This window comes from Mustela erminea, chromosome 6 (assembly GCF_009829155.1).
Source record: "Mustela erminea isolate mMusErm1 chromosome 6, mMusErm1.Pri, whole genome shotgun sequence".
Lineage (NCBI taxonomy): Eukaryota > Metazoa > Chordata > Mammalia > Carnivora > Mustelidae > Mustela > Mustela erminea.
In genome coordinates, this window is record NC_045619.1 from 26,481,135 (window position 1) to 26,498,284 (window position 17,150).

Genomic DNA, 17,150 nt, shown 5'->3' on the forward strand with positions numbered 1-17,150 from the left:
CTGCATTCCAAGACATCTGTCCTTCATCCTTGCCAGTGGCTAAGAGGACATAAAGCCAGACTCTAGCCTACAGAGGAGGGAGGAGGAAAAAACTCCCAAGCCTAACCTAAGACTGGAGTAAAAGGCAAAGTCACCAGGTTGACTGGTAAGTGAGAATCACAGCAGAGACCCGGTCCCACAAACAGGGCCAACACAGTGGAACAGGGAGTCCTGGGGCCCAGGAATCACTCCCACCAGAATTTAGGCTAAGTCCCACCAGCTGGTGAGACTTGGGCTCCCATAAACCTCTTTTCCAGATCCAGATTAGCTCAGGCACTGAGCCTGCCAGCAGACAGGGCCCATAAGCATAAGAAGCCAGGCAGGCGGGCACATGCGGCCTACACCCAGACCCAGCACAGTTCTCATCTCCTGAAAGACAGAACAGGAGCCCAGAGAGGACTGCCAGCTGATCTATTGTCTACTATGTGACCTTGGCCAGAAAGCCACACATTATGAAGTGTCCCTTCCACAGTGCCAAGCTGGCTTAAGTAATATTGTTGCCAGAATTTCTCTTCTAAAATGTAAGAGTCCTTTTATATTTTAGAGGGTGAGAAAAACACAAAATCAATTATCCATTAACATCTTAGACTTTTTTTTTTTTTTTAACATAAATAGGAAGGCCCATCAATTAGGTAGACTCTGAAAGAAACAAAGGTATAAGGTGTTTTTTATGTTTTGGGATTTCCTGGGTGTAGGGTTTAAGAGACCAGAGAGGATTAAGATACAAGTGGATTCTTCTCTAATAAAAAGCAACTAACTAGAATCTGTCACCAAATAGGGCCTGTTGAGACAACTCAAAATTTACAAGTGAAACACAGAAATTAAATAAGCAAAGAGGAAACCATGATTCTCTGAGCCCAAAATAAGAACACTTCTTAATAAAATTAAATCAGTTCATTCTTGGAGAAGTTTCAGCCTTTTGGCCAAAGAGAAAGCCATTCCTGCCCATTGGTTCTCAGACCTCCCAAGAAAGGACCACGAAATCTACACAAATTAATAAATAATGACAATCAAAACGAGTAAAAGATCAGATAAGGTTAATATATGCACATAATATATAAGCACCATATCTTCCTACAGTTTAGTTCCTCAAAATTCAAAAATGCCTTTACAAAAATGTAAATGGATTTTTTAAAAGCTTATTTAAATAACTCTTAAAACACTAGAGAAGCACAGAGTCCTGGGAAATAGACCTCTGCATCCATCTGCATTTCGTACTGGAATATTAAACTCAACTCTTTCCAGCATTAAAAACAAAACAAACAAACAAACAAACAAAAAAGCCCTTACGTTTTCAATTAATTAAGTCTCAATGAATTTTAGAATTAAAATATCACCATCAACTTAAATAAACACTGTTTAAGGTCCCAAATAAGAGAAGGATGTTAACTAAAAACTCCTTTAAAATGTATCATTTCCCAAATAATTAATTAATTTAATTAAGTCTATCATTTCCTCCATTGCTTAGTCTCTCACACACATTATAATTTTTTTTATTTGTATCTTTATATATCTTCCTAAAACTTAAGGTACTGCAGATTTTCCGTAAGTGGATTTTAAAAGTGATTTTTATGAGGGAGAAAAATACAAAGTGAAGAAGGGAATGATAAACTTCAAATTCAGGAATTACCAATAAGTAGGGGTTGTGGCTAAGGTAGGCCTAGGGAGGAACACCCAGGGTCCTCAAAGGCAATGGTAATTTTTTTTTAAAAAACTTAGTGATGGTGGGGTGCCTGGGTGGCTCAGTCAGTTAAGTGTCTGCCTTTGGCTCAGGTCATGATCCCAGGGTCCTGGGATTGAGTCCCACATTAAGCTCCCTGCTTGGCGGGAAGTCTGCTTCTCTCTCTGCCTGCCACTCTCCTGCCTGTGCTCTCTCTCTCACAAATAAATAGATAAAATATTTTTTTAAAAAACTTAGTGATGGGGAGACAAGTGTTCCCTGCACTATTATTCCCCATACCTCCTTACTTGTATTTTATAATCTTACTGAAAATACTCAATAATTAACAAAACTTATTTTATTTTTTAAATATTTGATATTTTTATTAAATATTAAATATTAAAATTTAATTAAATATTAAAATGTTTAATATTTTTAATATTTTAAGTATTTTTTACTTAGCATATTTAATTTTTTTTTTAAGATTTTTATTTATTTATCTGACAGGCAGAGAGGCAGGTGGAGAGAGAGAAGTGTGGAAGCAGGCTTCCCACTGAGCAGAGAGCGTGATGCGGGGCTTGATCCTGGGATCATGACCTGAGCCGAAGGCAGAGACTTTAACCCACTGAGCCACCCAGGCACCCCAACAAAACTAATTTTAAAAGTAAGTTTATGTTATTATCACTGCAAAAGGTATATAGAAAACATAAAGAGTAAATCAAACTCTTTCTTCAAAACATTTTTCAATAGCCAAGTTACTCCGACAAAAAGTAAAGCAAGAGTACTTAAAATCTGTACGGTAACCAACCTATCCTTCCCTTTGAACACTTCCACAGAACTAACAAATCAATATTTTTCATACAGACACACACTATTTTTTCTCATGTTTCACTGTTTCATTTTGTTTACTTTAAAACTAGTTTTCCCTCAACTTCTGTGTAATTTTCACTGTTTGGTTAAAAAAATCATAATTTTTTTTCTCATTCTCTGAATAAATCTGAAAAAGCGAAAATGGGGGGTCATACCTCTGTGAACAACGTACAACAGGACTAGTTACATCATCCAAAATGACTGTAAAATTAAATGAAATATTTTGGTAGTAACGGCGTTTAGATTCGCTTCCTTTGTTTTTTTTTTTTCCAACTATCTGGTGCCAAGAGGAATCTCGAAGTCAAATACCAGGAAAAGACACTGGGTACCCTAATACTTCTCTTAACCTGTCCCCAGTTCTACCTTATTTATTCTGCTTTCAGGGAAATGGTAGAAATGTCTTAGCTCCTTTAGTTTGGATTTGTTCACACATCTGAAGTACTTAATTTTGGAAGGACACTCGAACTTGAGAATTCCTGGGGCCCTGAAAGGACAGCTATTTTCAATATTTCAAAAAGCCTAAAACACATTTACCTGTAATTCGGCCATGCTAGGAAATGAAAATGTGTTTGTTTTTTCCCCTGAGATTTAACCAAGCTTTCCTAAGTTAAGGGGTTACCTCGTGCAGAGCAGATATCCAGACATCTGTCGTTAATAAAAATAGAAGGATTCATCATGATTAGTTAGCACTTGGGGTCTGAAAAATCATTCAAAATATAAGGTCCATAAAAAAAAGAAAACCCCCAAATGAAAACAAATATGAGGTTCCATGGTCTTTTATTACTGGCATTTGTTTTCTAACCGGTTATGCTGGTATTTTTACAACTGCAACAATGAAGTCGGAGGACCACTGTCCCAGAGGAGTTCTAACTATCACTGCTTGCAAACACTCCGGAGCACGCTCATTTCCTAACTGTTCCAAATTTGCAAGTCAACTTGCAATTTTTTTAATTTTTTTTAATTTTATGTCTTTTTAAATTAATTTTATTTTATTTATAGATGTTTTCTTCTTTTATTTATGTATTTATTTTTAATTAATTAATTAATTATTTTGCCAACTCAGTTCTCTGCTCCTCCAACTTTGTAAGACAGTAAAAGTCATGGAGTTCTTAAGAGGGAAAATGTTTCACATCACATCTCTACCCTGAGACAAGCCAGGCTCATTGCATCGGGACTGTTTCTCTTCTCCATAGCTTCCAACATTCTTTTTTTTTTTTAATGTTGAGTTTGTTTGTTTGTTTGTTTAAGATTTTATTTATTTATTTGACAGAGAGAGATCACAAGTAGGCAGAGAGGTGAGGAAGCAGGCTCCCTGCGCAGCAGAGAGCCCGATGCGGGGCTCGATCCCAGAATCCTGGGATCATGATCTGAGCTGAAGGCAGAGGCTTAACCCACTGAGCCACCCAGGTGCCCCATCCAACATTCTTTAAAGTCAAAATGCAACCCTCCCCAAACTACTAGTCCTATAACATTGAATGCTTTGGGTGTCTGAACAAAGCCAAACTAAAAAGACTGACTTGAAATCAATAACCTTTAAAAACTTACTTAACCAGCTTTCTAAATAATCCCCTTTGGCCGTGCAGGGTAGCCTAGGGAACAGGTGCAAGGCATGCCTTCCTAGAGGCTGTCTCCTCCTTCATGAAGCTGACCTTCTCCATCCGGCCTCTCTGGCACCCCACAAATCGGTTACCAGTAAGCCTAATGCCTGCTTTCCCATCTGCACTTTCCAAATGGCGCCCAATGCCAAGGGCTGAGATATGACCTGGCTCTCACATGAGAACATGCCTCCCCAGTGACTTGCCAAGTTTCCCTGGAAGCATTTCTAAGTGTATTCCATGACCTCCCGCCTCACCCTTGGGATCATGGCTCATTCTTCCTTCCCTGCACTTCCTAATTCCACCTCCTCATCCTGTACCTCCAATGTCGTGGGCCTTCAGTCCAAACTCTTCCCGACTCCCAGCCTAACACCCCAACTTCACATCCAAAGGACACCGTTTCAACAATTTTGCGGCTGGTTTGCAGTGATCTTTTGAGGCCTACCTGCAGGCAGCTCAGTTACAGCTTCTTCCCTGGCCTTCTCCAGCTTCTCCCTAACCCAGGGAAATTCCTGCAGGGAATCTAGGAACGCATCAAATGCTTTAGGACCTCTGGAAGGTAGGATATCCAGCAGCAGCATTGTTTTCCGGAGGCCTGTGGCTTGAGCTTTGATTTCTTGAACGTGGTTTTCTGTCAAGACCCCTTCCTGGTAAAGATACTGAAGAACCAGTCCCTCCACCAGGACCTCGGCGCCCAGCTCCAGCCGAAGGGAGCGAAGCACCTGCTTGTCTCTAGCCTCCATTTCTCCCTGGGAAGAGACAAAATAGGAGCTCAGATTACGGGGAGCTGATCAACCCCTAAACACAGCGTCCCATAGGCAATGCAAGATCCTTAAGGTCAGGTACCACTTTGAACCTCAGCAGAGTCCAGGCCATGGTGTTTTAGTACACAGCTGTTAAGCCAAAGCAAATTAATTTTTGAATGTTTCCAAACATAATGAACCACCTGAATGTGAACCATCTTTTCTATTTTTGCTTTCCATACAATGGAATCCTAGCACCGTTCCTTGCTTGATAAAGAGATTTGGAAAAAACTGTGCCGTGGACCCTGCTTAAAAAGAAGCTATGATCTGAGAATTACAGAGCAGCATTTCATTTTAACATACTTAAAAAGAAACAGTGGCTTTAACTTAGCCTTCATCAGATACACCCCAATACCAGAGAAACGGCCAATATGCATGCAGGTGCCCTTCTGACCGTTGGCATTTGCTGAACCTGCATAGCCATGGGAGTGGGCACCAGAAACTGGTAAGTACCAGTGAGCTTGAGGTTCTCCTCCCTAAGATAAAAACCCTATATACCATCACCTCCAAGAAAAAATATTTATTGTGTGTGCCTCTGCAATAAACTTTATATATGGTCACAGACTCAACCGCTTCCAAGAATAACGAATCTCTTTCACAACACCGCCCGGACTACATGTGTATGGGACATTTAATGGGGATTTTTTTTTCTTTACAAGAAAAGAATGTCCACACACCAGTCGTGGTCAGTAGCCAGGCACGATTTTAAGGCTTGTTTTCAAGATCACTGGGCGAGTTTGAAAGCGCTTGTGTGGGGGCTATGAAGGCAAAGAAAGGGTGTGGGGGGCAGATGGGGCTTCCGGGAACCCACAGAAAGTACAATCGGGTTGTACCCTGCAGCGACCCGACCCCACTCCTTTGAGCAGCCCTCGGTGAAGTCCGGGAGGTGGCAGGTGAGGGGTAGGGTGTGCACGTTGGGCTGCCAACGCCCATTTGGAACCTTTTATTCCCTGCTTTGCCTGCTGAAGTCCTGTTGTGTTACGAACAGGAAGAACTATGAGGGATTTTCGGGGCAATCTGACAAGCTAAAAAGTGGGTGTCGGGGATGATTTCAGAATGGACCGAAGAGGGAGCGGTCCCCACCCCCGCACCATCCCTACCGCCACCCCAACCCCGGCCGGCTCGGAAATGCCGCGAACAAGGTGGGGGAAGGGGCAGGGGGAGCCACGCAGGACCCAGGCCGCAGACGCCACGGTGCGGGCCTTCGTGAAAAAATGGATACGGGGTTGCTGGTTTCCTGTTACTTACGTCTGCAAACACGTATATTAAAAAAAAGAAAGAAAGAAAGAAAGAAAGAAACCGCAACCGGAATCCAGACTGTTAGGGAACCTGTACCATAACCACCATCTTTGTTGAAGGCGAAAGCCCTCAACAGGAAGTGTTGTCGCCATCTTTATTGAGGGCAAAACACAGGAAGTGCTGTAGTCATCTTTATGGGAGGAGAGGAAACCCAGTGTCGAACTGAAGCCTTTTCCGCCATGTTTGCTGTGGGTAAACAATATACTGGCCTAGAGATGGAAAATAGTAGCATCACTTAGGGGGTTATCTAAGGAAAGAAGTTTGGGTTGGTTTTTTTTTTTTTTTCAAGATTTTATTTATTTATTTGACAGAGATCACAAGTAGGCAGAGAGGCAGACAGAGAGAGAGGGGGAAGCAGGCTCCTGGCTGAGCAGAGAGCCCAATGTGGGGCTCGATCCTAGGACCCCAAGATCATGACCTGAGCCAAATGCAGAGGCTTAACCCACTGAGCCACCCAGGCGCCCCTAAGGAAAGAAGTATCTTAACACAGCAACTCCGCCACAGCCTTGCGCACAACTGACATAATAGGTCTCAAAAGTCACTTTATCAGAGAAGCCTTCCACGAGCACCCTATTTAAAACTGAAACATTCCTCTCCTGCGCTCCCCTTCCCTTTACCAACTTTGTTTATAACAAAGTTAACAACATCTCATTAAAACTTCTACTGAATTTTAAACTTATTGAAACTTTTACTGAATTATCTGCCCTCTGCTTCCCTCCGCTAAAATGCAGGGTCGTTTATATCATTTTATATCACAGAGTTTTTACCCACAACGTGATTACAAGTCCCTAAGTCAGGATTCAGTGGCAGCAACCACCTAACTACTCTAGAAAGAAAAGGATTTGTCATGAGGAATTGAGGACATTCACAACCCTTAGAAAGCCTGGAAGAGGCCTGTGCATCTGAGAATTGCTTCCTACACACCACCACCTAACTGACCACAATCGGTAAAGCAGAGTTGGGAAGCCACCACTTCACAGCCCCTACCACTGCTTGACACTGACAGATCAAGTGACTGGACATTGAAACACTGCTGCAGAAAAACCAAGGTCTCCCCAGCTGTATTTGCCAGCAGCATTAAAACAGCACCTCAAATCTTACTCTGATGTATGCAGTTGGTGAAACCTATTTCGCACGTAGACCATGTGCAGCAAGGGTGTCTGGGGCATGTAGTTTGCAGTTTTCCAGCTTCTGAAGTACAGAAAGACATTCTAAAAAGAGAACAGCTGTTACTGGGGAGTGACCTGCTGAGTTCACATTTTTCATTCAGAAGGCAAGACAAATGCAGGACCCAAATATAGAGACATATCAGAATATCAGAAGGAGGGTCATTCCTGAATGCCTTTATGAAATGAGGCAATCAATAAACACATTCATTGATTCACTTTTAAATCATTTGGGTGATATCTGCCGAAAGTCATACACCTGATAAAAATTGGTCGACGGTAACGGGAAAAATATCTCAAATATCATTATTTCTGTGAAGGTTTTCTTAACCAACACCTCTAGTGGAGGATGAAAGTCTTTGTAAACAAATCAATGGAAAATGATTCTAAACCTCACTCCTCAAAACCTAATTTTTGTGACCAGTTTAATGTGTTACTACACCAATATACCATTTTATTATGCCAGTAGAGACCATTTTTTTTTTACATGGGTGGCAAGTATTATTACTATTAGCATTTTATTTTTTTAAAGATTTTATTCATTTGACAGAGAGAGTGCACAAGCAAGGGGAGTGGCAGGCAGAGGGTGAGGGAGAAGAGCGGGCTCCCCACTGAGCAGGGAGCCCAACGTGGGGCTTGATCCCTGGACCCTGGGATCATGACCCAAGCCAAAAGGCAGAAGCTTAACAGACTGAGTCACCCAGGCCCCTATTATTAGCATTTTACATATGTGAAGATTGTGGAATCAAAGTGGACAAATGTCTTAGCCAAAATTTCACATCTAATATATAGCAAAACCTGAATTCTAACCAGGTCCTTCCAATTTCATGCCCTTCCCAATACACAGTAGACCACACATACATGTGTGGTGAAGAGTCTGTTTTGTTTTGTTTTTAAAAGATTTTTCATTTATTTAATTGACAGAGAGAGAGGTCACAAGTAGGCAGAGAGGCAGGCAGAGAGAGAGGGGCAAGCAGGCTCCCTGCTGAGCAGAGAGCCCGATGTGGGGCTTGATCCTAAGACCCAGGGATGATGACCTGAGCTGACGGCAGAGGCTTTAACCCACTGAGCCACCCAGGCACCCAAGAGTCTGTTGTTCTAATGACTGTCAAAACATTGGCAAATCATTCTGTTGCCACCTCCCACTTGATACTCCTGAGTTCCTAGTACTCTCTTCCCTCTCTTCCTCTTTTTTTCTTTTTTCTCCTCTGGAACTGCTTTCCTTTCCTGGGCAAGATTTATCATTTGTATGTGGACAGGTATTAGCAACATTCTTTGCCTTCATCTAGATAAAGTGCAGACTTCTTGCGATCCTAGCAATAGCTGAGATTATAGACTTTTGGGTGTCATTTTTCCAGCTATAAACTTTGGTGATTTTCAAACATTTACCAAAGTTGAAATAAATGGCACAAAGCACATCCATATAAAACTACCTAGCTTAAAACACTTCCTAATGACTTGTCCTATTTGGAAAGGCTTGAGATCTTCTGGGAACTAGAAGAGGACATTGATGATGTCCAAGGAAGGTGGAGGGAACCAACAGTGAGTTCCATGAGAGTTCACAGAAGAGAAGAAAGGAGCATAAGAGGCAGCAAGAGAAGAGTTAGTGCAGGAGGAGAGGGGCATGGAGTCCAGATGGGGAGCAACTTAAGAGGCTGGTTATTAAGGATCTGACTTAAACCCATAAGATCATTAAATTCCTCTTCCAATGGCAAATTTAGATGAGCGTTTATGGTGTCCCTAAGCGACTAACCACGTGGCCACAGTCAACTCACTGCAGGATCACCATCCCAGATTACCATACAATGATACTTCGGAGCAGCTCAACAAAGCTTTAGCTTCACTCATATAAATGTCTAAAGCCAGGGGCCTGAAAAGTCAAGCACAGATCAGAATCACTATCACAGATGACTACGCCTCCACTGTGTTTCTTTGCTCTCTGTAGGCTGGAAATGTGCCCCCATAGAGGATTAAGCACCTGTTACCCAGTGGTAACAAATCTATTTTCAGGAAGGACAGATATTTTCCTTTTTCTCTTTCCCCTATGGTGTTTACTTGTGTCAAGTTGTATACCCATTGTTAGGTTGCAAAATAGAGAGCCGAAGAGAACAAATGTACTATTTTTCTGTCTTTCAGTTTGGTCTTTAGTTCTGGAAACTTCAAAACAAAAATCAAAGGAGTCAGACATTTTTGGTTCTTCCTGTTTTATGAATGTGGAAATTAAGCCATGGGGAAAAACAGATTCTTTTCAAGCATACTTGAAACAGTTACAGAAATAGATCATGAATTAAGTTACAAAGAAACGTCAATAAATTCCAAAAATCAACAGACTACAAACTATGTTCTCCACCATTTCACAGTAAAATTAGAAATTTTAACAAAAAGATAGCTTCAGTAATTCCCATAAGCTTAGAAACTAAATAAAATAACTCGTAAGTGGTGCCTGGGTGGCTCAGTCGGTTAAGTGTCTGCCTTCGGCTCCGGTCGTGGTCCTCGGGTGGGTGGGGGTCAGGCTCCCTGCTCAGCAGGGCATCTGCTTCTCCTTCTTCCTCTCCCTCTGCCCCTCTCCTGCTTGTGCTCTCTCTCTCTCTCTCTGTGTCAAATAAATAAAAAATAAAATATTTTTTAAAATAAAAAATAACTCTTAAATTCTTGATTTAAAAAAAGTTACAACAATTCTATTGGTACAGCCATATGGAAAACAGTATGGAGATTCATAAAAAAATTAAAAGTAGATCTTTTAATTTGTTAATTAAAATTAATAAATTAAAATTAATAAAAATTAAAAGTAGATCTTTTAATGATTCAGCAATCCCATTTCTGAGTATAGAGCCAAAGGAAATTAAATCAGTATCCAAAACCAATATCTGAACTCCCATGTTCATTGCAGAATTATACACAAAAGTCAAGATATGGAATCAACAAAAAAGTGTCCACCGGTAGATGAATGGATAAAAAAATATGAGCTTATATGTATATGTGCACATATAATTCTGAATATACATCTATTTGGCTCTTAAGAAAATCAGACCTATTAGAATGATCACAACCCAAAACTCTGAAAACTCCAAATGCTGATAAAGACATTGAACAACAAGAGCTCTCATTCATTGCTAGTGGGAATAAACGATGGTAGAGCTATTTTGGGAGATAGTTTGGCAGTTTTTTACTAAACAAAATATACTCTTATCCTATGAACCAGCAATTGTCTTCCTTGGTGTTTACTCAAAGGCATCAGAAACATGTTTACAAAAACCTGACACAAATGTTTATAGCAGCTTTGTTCATAATTGCCTAATTTGAAAACGACTACAATGTCCTTCAGAAAACAAATGGATATTTATACCATCACACATGTAGACAGTGGAATACTATTCATCCCTGAAAAAAGAAATGAGCTATAAAACATGAAAAGTCATGGGGGAAACTTAAATGTATATTACTAAGAGAAAGAAGCCAATCAGAAAAGACTACCCTGTATGTCCCAACTATATGACATTCTAGGAAAGGCAAAACTAGGGAGACAGTAAAAAGCTTGGTAGTTGCCATGAGACTAAGAGGAGAGTATGAATAGGGAGTCACAGAGGATTTTTAGGGCAGTAAAAATACTCTGTGTGATGTCATAATGGTGGATACATGTCATTATACATTCATCCAAATCCAAAGAATGTTGAACAGCGAGCATGAACCCAAAAGTAAATTATAAACTTTGGGTGATTATGATGTGTCAATATAGGGTCATCAATTGCAACAAATATTACATTATCCTCTGCTAGAGGATGTTGCCAATGAGGAAGTCTGTACACGTATGGGGCAGGGCATATATGGCAAATCTCTATACCTTTTCTTCAGTTTTGCTGTGAACCTTAAATTGCTCTAAAAATAATAGTCTTAGAGAGAGAGAGACAGACAGAGAGAGAGAAGGAAATCTTGTCATTCACTACAACATGGGTGAACACAGAGGGGATTACGCTAAGCAAAGTAAGCCAGATACAATACTGCATAATCACACTTAACATGTGAAATCTGAAAAAGTCAAACTCACAGAAGCAGAATTTATAAAGATGGTTGCCAGGGGTTGGGGGTGGGGAAAATGGGGAAATGTTGGCCAAAGGCTACAAAGTTTGAGTTATGCAGGATGAGTAAGTTCTGGGTCTCTAATGTAGAGTATGGTGGCTATCATTAATAGCATGTTGCATCCTTGAAATCTGCTAAAAGAGTAGATCTTAAATGTTCTCACCTCACATAAAAAAAAAATGGTAGCTATGTTAAGGATAGCTATGTAAATAAGCTTGACTGTGGAAATCAATTTGTAATGTATACGTATATCAAAAAATCACATGTACAGGCATAAATGTAAACAACTTTTATTCTTCAATTATATCTCAGTAAAGATGGGTACAAAAAGTCACACACTCCTGACCAATAGAGTATAGAAAGGGGGGATAAAAAAGCTTTATAGCAGAGAAATCCGGCAGACACCACCTGGGCCAAATGATTGATGTTAACATCACCAGAAATAAATCATATTGACATCATGTGCCCAGATATGATGTGAACAGAAGGGCTATCTGTGCTATCCTTCCCCAAAATTCTTATTTTTTTTTTTAAAGATTTTTATTTATTTGACAGATCAGAAGTAGTCAGAGAGGCAGGCAGAGAGAGAGAGAGGAGGAAGCAGGCTCCCCGCTGAGCAGAGAGCCCGATGCGGGGCTCGATCCCAGGCCTCTGAGACCATGACCTGAGCCAAAGGAAGAGGCTTTAACCCACTGAGCCACCCAGGCGCCCCCTTCCCCAAAATTCTTAATCCCAGTCTTTTTGTGAGGAAAAATCAGACACACCCAAATTGAGAGACCTTCCACAAAATATCTGACAATTTCTATTACAAAGTGTCAAAGTCATGAAACTGTCACAGACCCGAGAAGACTAAGGAGATCTGACAACTAAAGGAAAGGACAAAGAGAGGAATAGAAGTGAGGAGGAAAGAAGTAGAAGAGGAAGATGGCAAAGGATATGCCCATGTCAGGTAGATATGAAGACTTCTGGACCTGAATCCTTATCCCCCATTTCACGTTTGCTGTTTTCTGAGCGTGCAGTAGGAGTCTCACGTAGCTTTTCTTCCCCGTCCTCCCCCATTCGCCAAAAGACTTAGGGACAGAATCTGTTAAAGGAAATACAGGCCTCTATCTCTGTAACTGTAAATCCTAAAACTATACTTGGAATGTGCAGCCATGAATATTCCCTCTTTCTGTATAACTCCTGATAAAGGGATTATGCTGTAAATAATATTACCTGAATCATGTGTGCTAATTAATTTTTCTCTACTAAGTTATGAATTCTAATGATTCCTTAAGTTCTCTAATATTTTGTTTTGCTCTCAGGTTACTTATTGCTTATGGTAAAAATTCTGGGAGAGTTTGTAAAAACCCAAGTGATAAATCTTTTAAAAGAGCCAAAGAGGGGCACCTGGGTGTCTCAGTGGGTTAAAGCTTCTGCCTTCAACTACTGGGTATTTACCCCAAAAACACAGACGTAGTGAAAAGAAGGGCCATCTGTACCCCAATGTTTATAGCAGCAATGGCCACGGTCGCCAAACTGTGGAAAAAACCAAGATGCCCTTCAACGGACGAATGGATAAGGAAGATGTGTTCCATATACACTATGGAGTATTACGCCTCCATCAGAAATGATGAATACCCAACTTTTGTAGCTACATGGATGGGACTGGAAGAGATTATGCTGAGCGAAATAAGTCAAGCAGAGAGAGTAAATTATCATATGGTTTCACTTATTTGTGGAGCATAACAAATATCATGGAGGACATAGGTAGATGGAGAGGAGAGGGGAGCTGAGGGAAATTGAAAGGGGAGGTGAACCATGAGAGACTATGGACTCTGAAAAACAATCTGAGGGCTTTGAAGGGGCAGGGGGTGGGAGGTTGCGGGAGTCATGTGGAGGGTATTAAGGAGGGCACATACTGCATGGAGTACTGGCTGTGGTGCAAAAACAATGAATTCTGTTATGCTGAAAAGAAATAAAAAAAAAAAGCTCTGCCTTTGGCTCAGGTCATGATCCCAGGGTCCTGGGATGGAGCCCTGCATTGGGCTCTCTGCTCAGCGGGGAGCCTGCTTCCTCCTCTCTTTCAGCCTATCTCTCTGCCTACTTGTGATCTCTGTCTGTCAAATAAATAAATAATATCTTAAAAATAAAATAAAATATAAATAAGCACGTCTTTAAAAGAGCCACATGCATTATTATGCAAATTATCACAATCTGACATAATATCCCAACAATATTTTTGGATGTTTAAAGTATTATAACACTTTAGTGATTGATAGTACTAGAATTATTGCAATTTATTAATAATTTGACAAGTTTTTATTGAACATTTGCTGTGTTATGATCAGCTAGGGCTAACATTCTGAAAGAGACAGCGTCTGTCTTCACAGAGCCTGGAGTCTAGAGGAGACAAACATAAACAAGGAAATAAAAAATAATTAATAATTACGATACAATGCAATTACAATTACAATGAAGGAGGCATGCTTTGAAAAGAAAAACTAGTCAGGGGGATAGGGGAGAGGAGTTGATTTCAACTGAGTTTCCAGAGAGCCTCTTTAAGGAGGCGAACTCCCCTATTTTTATTCAAAAAGCTTGCAGTGGTTGTAAAACTGTACTAGATACACTTAAAAGATGGATAAGAAGCCAGTAAAGAATTTAAGATATTAGGACACCTAAAGATATTAGAGCATTCTAAAATAAGCTCTCAGTTCCATGGTATTCACAATAAAAAGAGAAAATCATTTGTAGTGTTTAGTTCCCATCTCAGAAAATACACTGAGTCATCTAAAAAGGCTAACATTTCTCCAGTGCTGGTTTCAAGCAGGAATTTATCATGTGATTCTTTATATAAGGAATGTTAGATCAATTAATCCCATGATTTTCCTGTTATTTTGCGTAAGATACCAAAATGTTCAAATGTACCTCCCTAGTATTAACCCAACAGAAAGCAGAAGATAGTACAATCTAGGTCTTACTTTCTGGTGGGGTAACTAAATGCACTGACCTACAGAAGCCAGAAATGAATGCCCTTGAGATTGTCAAGTACTAGCTAACAAAGGAACCTCGGTCTTCAGAATGGGAAAACTTAATAGCTAAGTTCCCTGCTGAGTATCTACTGGGCTCACATTATGTACTGTTGATTGAAGAGAAATCCATACACTTTGGATAGCAGACATAAGGGATTAACTCAACGTTTCGTAACCAACCTTCTATTTTTGTTCAAGGAAAGTGACATAGAAGCAAGCTATGCTGGCAGCCGGGAAAAGGGTCAAGATGTTGCTCAAGGAACAATACTGAAACCACACATTTGAAGCTGGTTAAGCACATAGCCAAGCGTTTAGCTGAGACGACAGATTTTGACATCCTAAAGCACCAAGAAATTATTTTGACCTTACCTCCCCCCAAAAAATCCCTAAGTATTTCCATTACCAATTGCCCACATTAAATAAATAAATAAATAAACAAATAAACAAATAAATAAATAAAAGATTATGTGGAACTTCCTGAGTGTTTGTTTCCAAGCAGAACTTCATCATTGTCATGGTTCTGCCAGGATGATTGATCAGTGAATGTACCAAGCACTTGAACAAACTAAGCTTTTATCTGGACTTATTTAATAAAGCCCATTTAAAAATTAGACAATGACTACTAAATATAATGATTTTTGTTTCCCCATAATTGATCCCAGGCTGTTCTTTCTGAAAACAATCCACCAAAACATTGAGCTGCATCTTAATAAAGCAGATACAACCATTAGCCCTGAAGAGGTGCTTCCCTTCCATCATCCCATTTGCACTGATAAGTGGGCGTACATCCAAGCCATCCACCAGCTATACAGGAAGCACAGAATTTTGAACAAATAGTGGATATTAATATGGAAGCATTAGAACTGTTTTTCAGGGAGACTGTGTCGGATTTAATAGGGAAAATAAATCAGCCATTAAAAGTGCTGATAGATTCTGGAAAACAGCATGGAGGTTCCTCAAAATGTTGAAAATAGAACTACCCTATGACCCAGCAATTGCACTACTGGGTATTTACCCTAAAGATACAAACGTAGTGATCCGAAGGGGCACGTGCACCCAAATGTTTATAGCTACAATGTCTACAATAGCCAAACTATGGAAAGAAACTAGATGTCCATCAACAGATGAATGGATCAAGAAGATGTGGTATATATACACAATGGAATACTATGCAGCCATCAAAATAAATGAAATCTTGCCATTTGCAACAACGTGGATGGAACTAGAGGGTATCATGCTTAGTGAAATAAATCAATCGGAGAAAGACAACTATCATATGATCTCCCTGATATGAGGAAGTGGAGATGCAACATGGGGGGCTAAGGGGGTAGGAGAAGAATAAATGAAACAAGATGGGATTGGGAGGGAGACAAACCATAAGTGACTCTTAATCTCACAAAACAAACTGAGGGTTGCTGGGGGGAGGGGATTTGGAAGAAGGGGGGTGGGGTTATAGACACTGGGGAGGGTATGTGCTATGGTGAGTGCTGTGAAGTGTGTAAACCTGGCGATTCACAGACCTGTACCCCTGGGGATAAAAATATATTATATGTTTATAAATTAAAAAAACATTTTTTTTAAAGTGCTGATAGATTCTTTACATCTTTTCTCCCCAGATAACGAGATGTGAATCCTGGGGCGCTTGAAGCACCAGTCAGCTACAGGTAGGAGATGGACTGAAATAAGCTTCTCGCTGCCCATGGAAGCCCTCCCTTTGACCAGAAGTAGAAGGGAGGGGAAAAGACAAAATGGTTTTAGACTGTGGTCTACTTCACCAAATTCATTTTGACCCACATAGATTTCCTAATGGTCAACGGTTTAAGAACATCAGATATGCAGAAAGAAAAGGAAACACTCCTTCCTTGTGACCTTGAGAGGTTTGTTCTGCTCTTCAGTGGCAGCTCTGGGCTATCTTCTCTTGGGAACGGAGAATTGATTTTCCATTTTTGTTGTCTCTACTCAAATCATCTAGCACTATGAACACATCATGTGTTCAGAAAATATTTTGGCCAATATGACTGATTCTTTTGATTTCATCTTATGTATAGTACCTAATAGGGTGCCTGGCAGTGGGCACTCAAAAATATGGTCAAATGAATGCATATAAGACCAGTGAATTACAACCAGTCTTCTTTCTGGTCTCCATTTTTATACACTAAAAAGTCTAAGAAGGTCAAAGATTCCTTTTAGTTCATTTTTCTGTGGATAATTCTATAAGTTATATGTTTTTACTCTAAAGTTTTGTTATGGGGCACCAGGGTGGCTCAGTCCGTTAAGCATCTGTCTTTGGCTCAGGTCATTATCCCAGGGTCCTAGGATGGAGCCCCACAAGGGGTTTCCTTCTCCCAGGGGAGTCTGCTTCTCTCTTTGCATGCTGCTCCCCCCTGCTTGTGCTCTCTCTCTCTCTTAAATAAATAAATAAAATCTTTTTTAAAAAATAAAAATCAGGGGCGCCTGGGTGGCTCAGTGGGTTAAAGCCTCTGCCTTCGGCTCAGGTCATGATCCCAGGGTCCTGGGATCGAGCCCCGCATCGGGCTCTCTGCTCAGCAGGGAGCCTGCTTCCTCCTTCTCTCTCTCTCTCTGCCTGCCTCTCAGCCTACTTGTAATCTCTGCCTGTCAAATAAATAAAT

The 17,150-nt window shown here is 40.4% G+C and overlaps 1 protein-coding gene across 2 annotated transcripts in view; it reads right to left on the bottom strand.

Annotated features, from left to right (window-relative positions):
* The window catches only part of CRADD (CASP2 and RIPK1 domain containing adaptor with death domain), a 177,456-nt gene extending 171,081 nt beyond the window's left edge, over positions 1-6,375 (bottom strand). Inside the window, exons 1-2 of one of the 2 annotated variants that reach the window (XM_032346770.1) lie at positions 6,216-6,375; positions 4,610-4,913 (exon numbers count right to left, since the gene is read on the bottom strand). In XM_032346770.1, coding sequence (XP_032202661.1) covers positions 4,610-4,907 — 298 coding nt within the window. In that variant the 5' untranslated portion in view covers positions 4,908-4,913; positions 6,216-6,375. Of the gene's footprint in view, positions 1-4,609; positions 4,914-5,644; positions 5,754-6,215 lie in introns of those variants that run through there. The other variant, XM_032346771.1, reaches the window with a different exon arrangement.
* Positions 6,376-17,150: the final 10,775 nt, after the last annotated feature.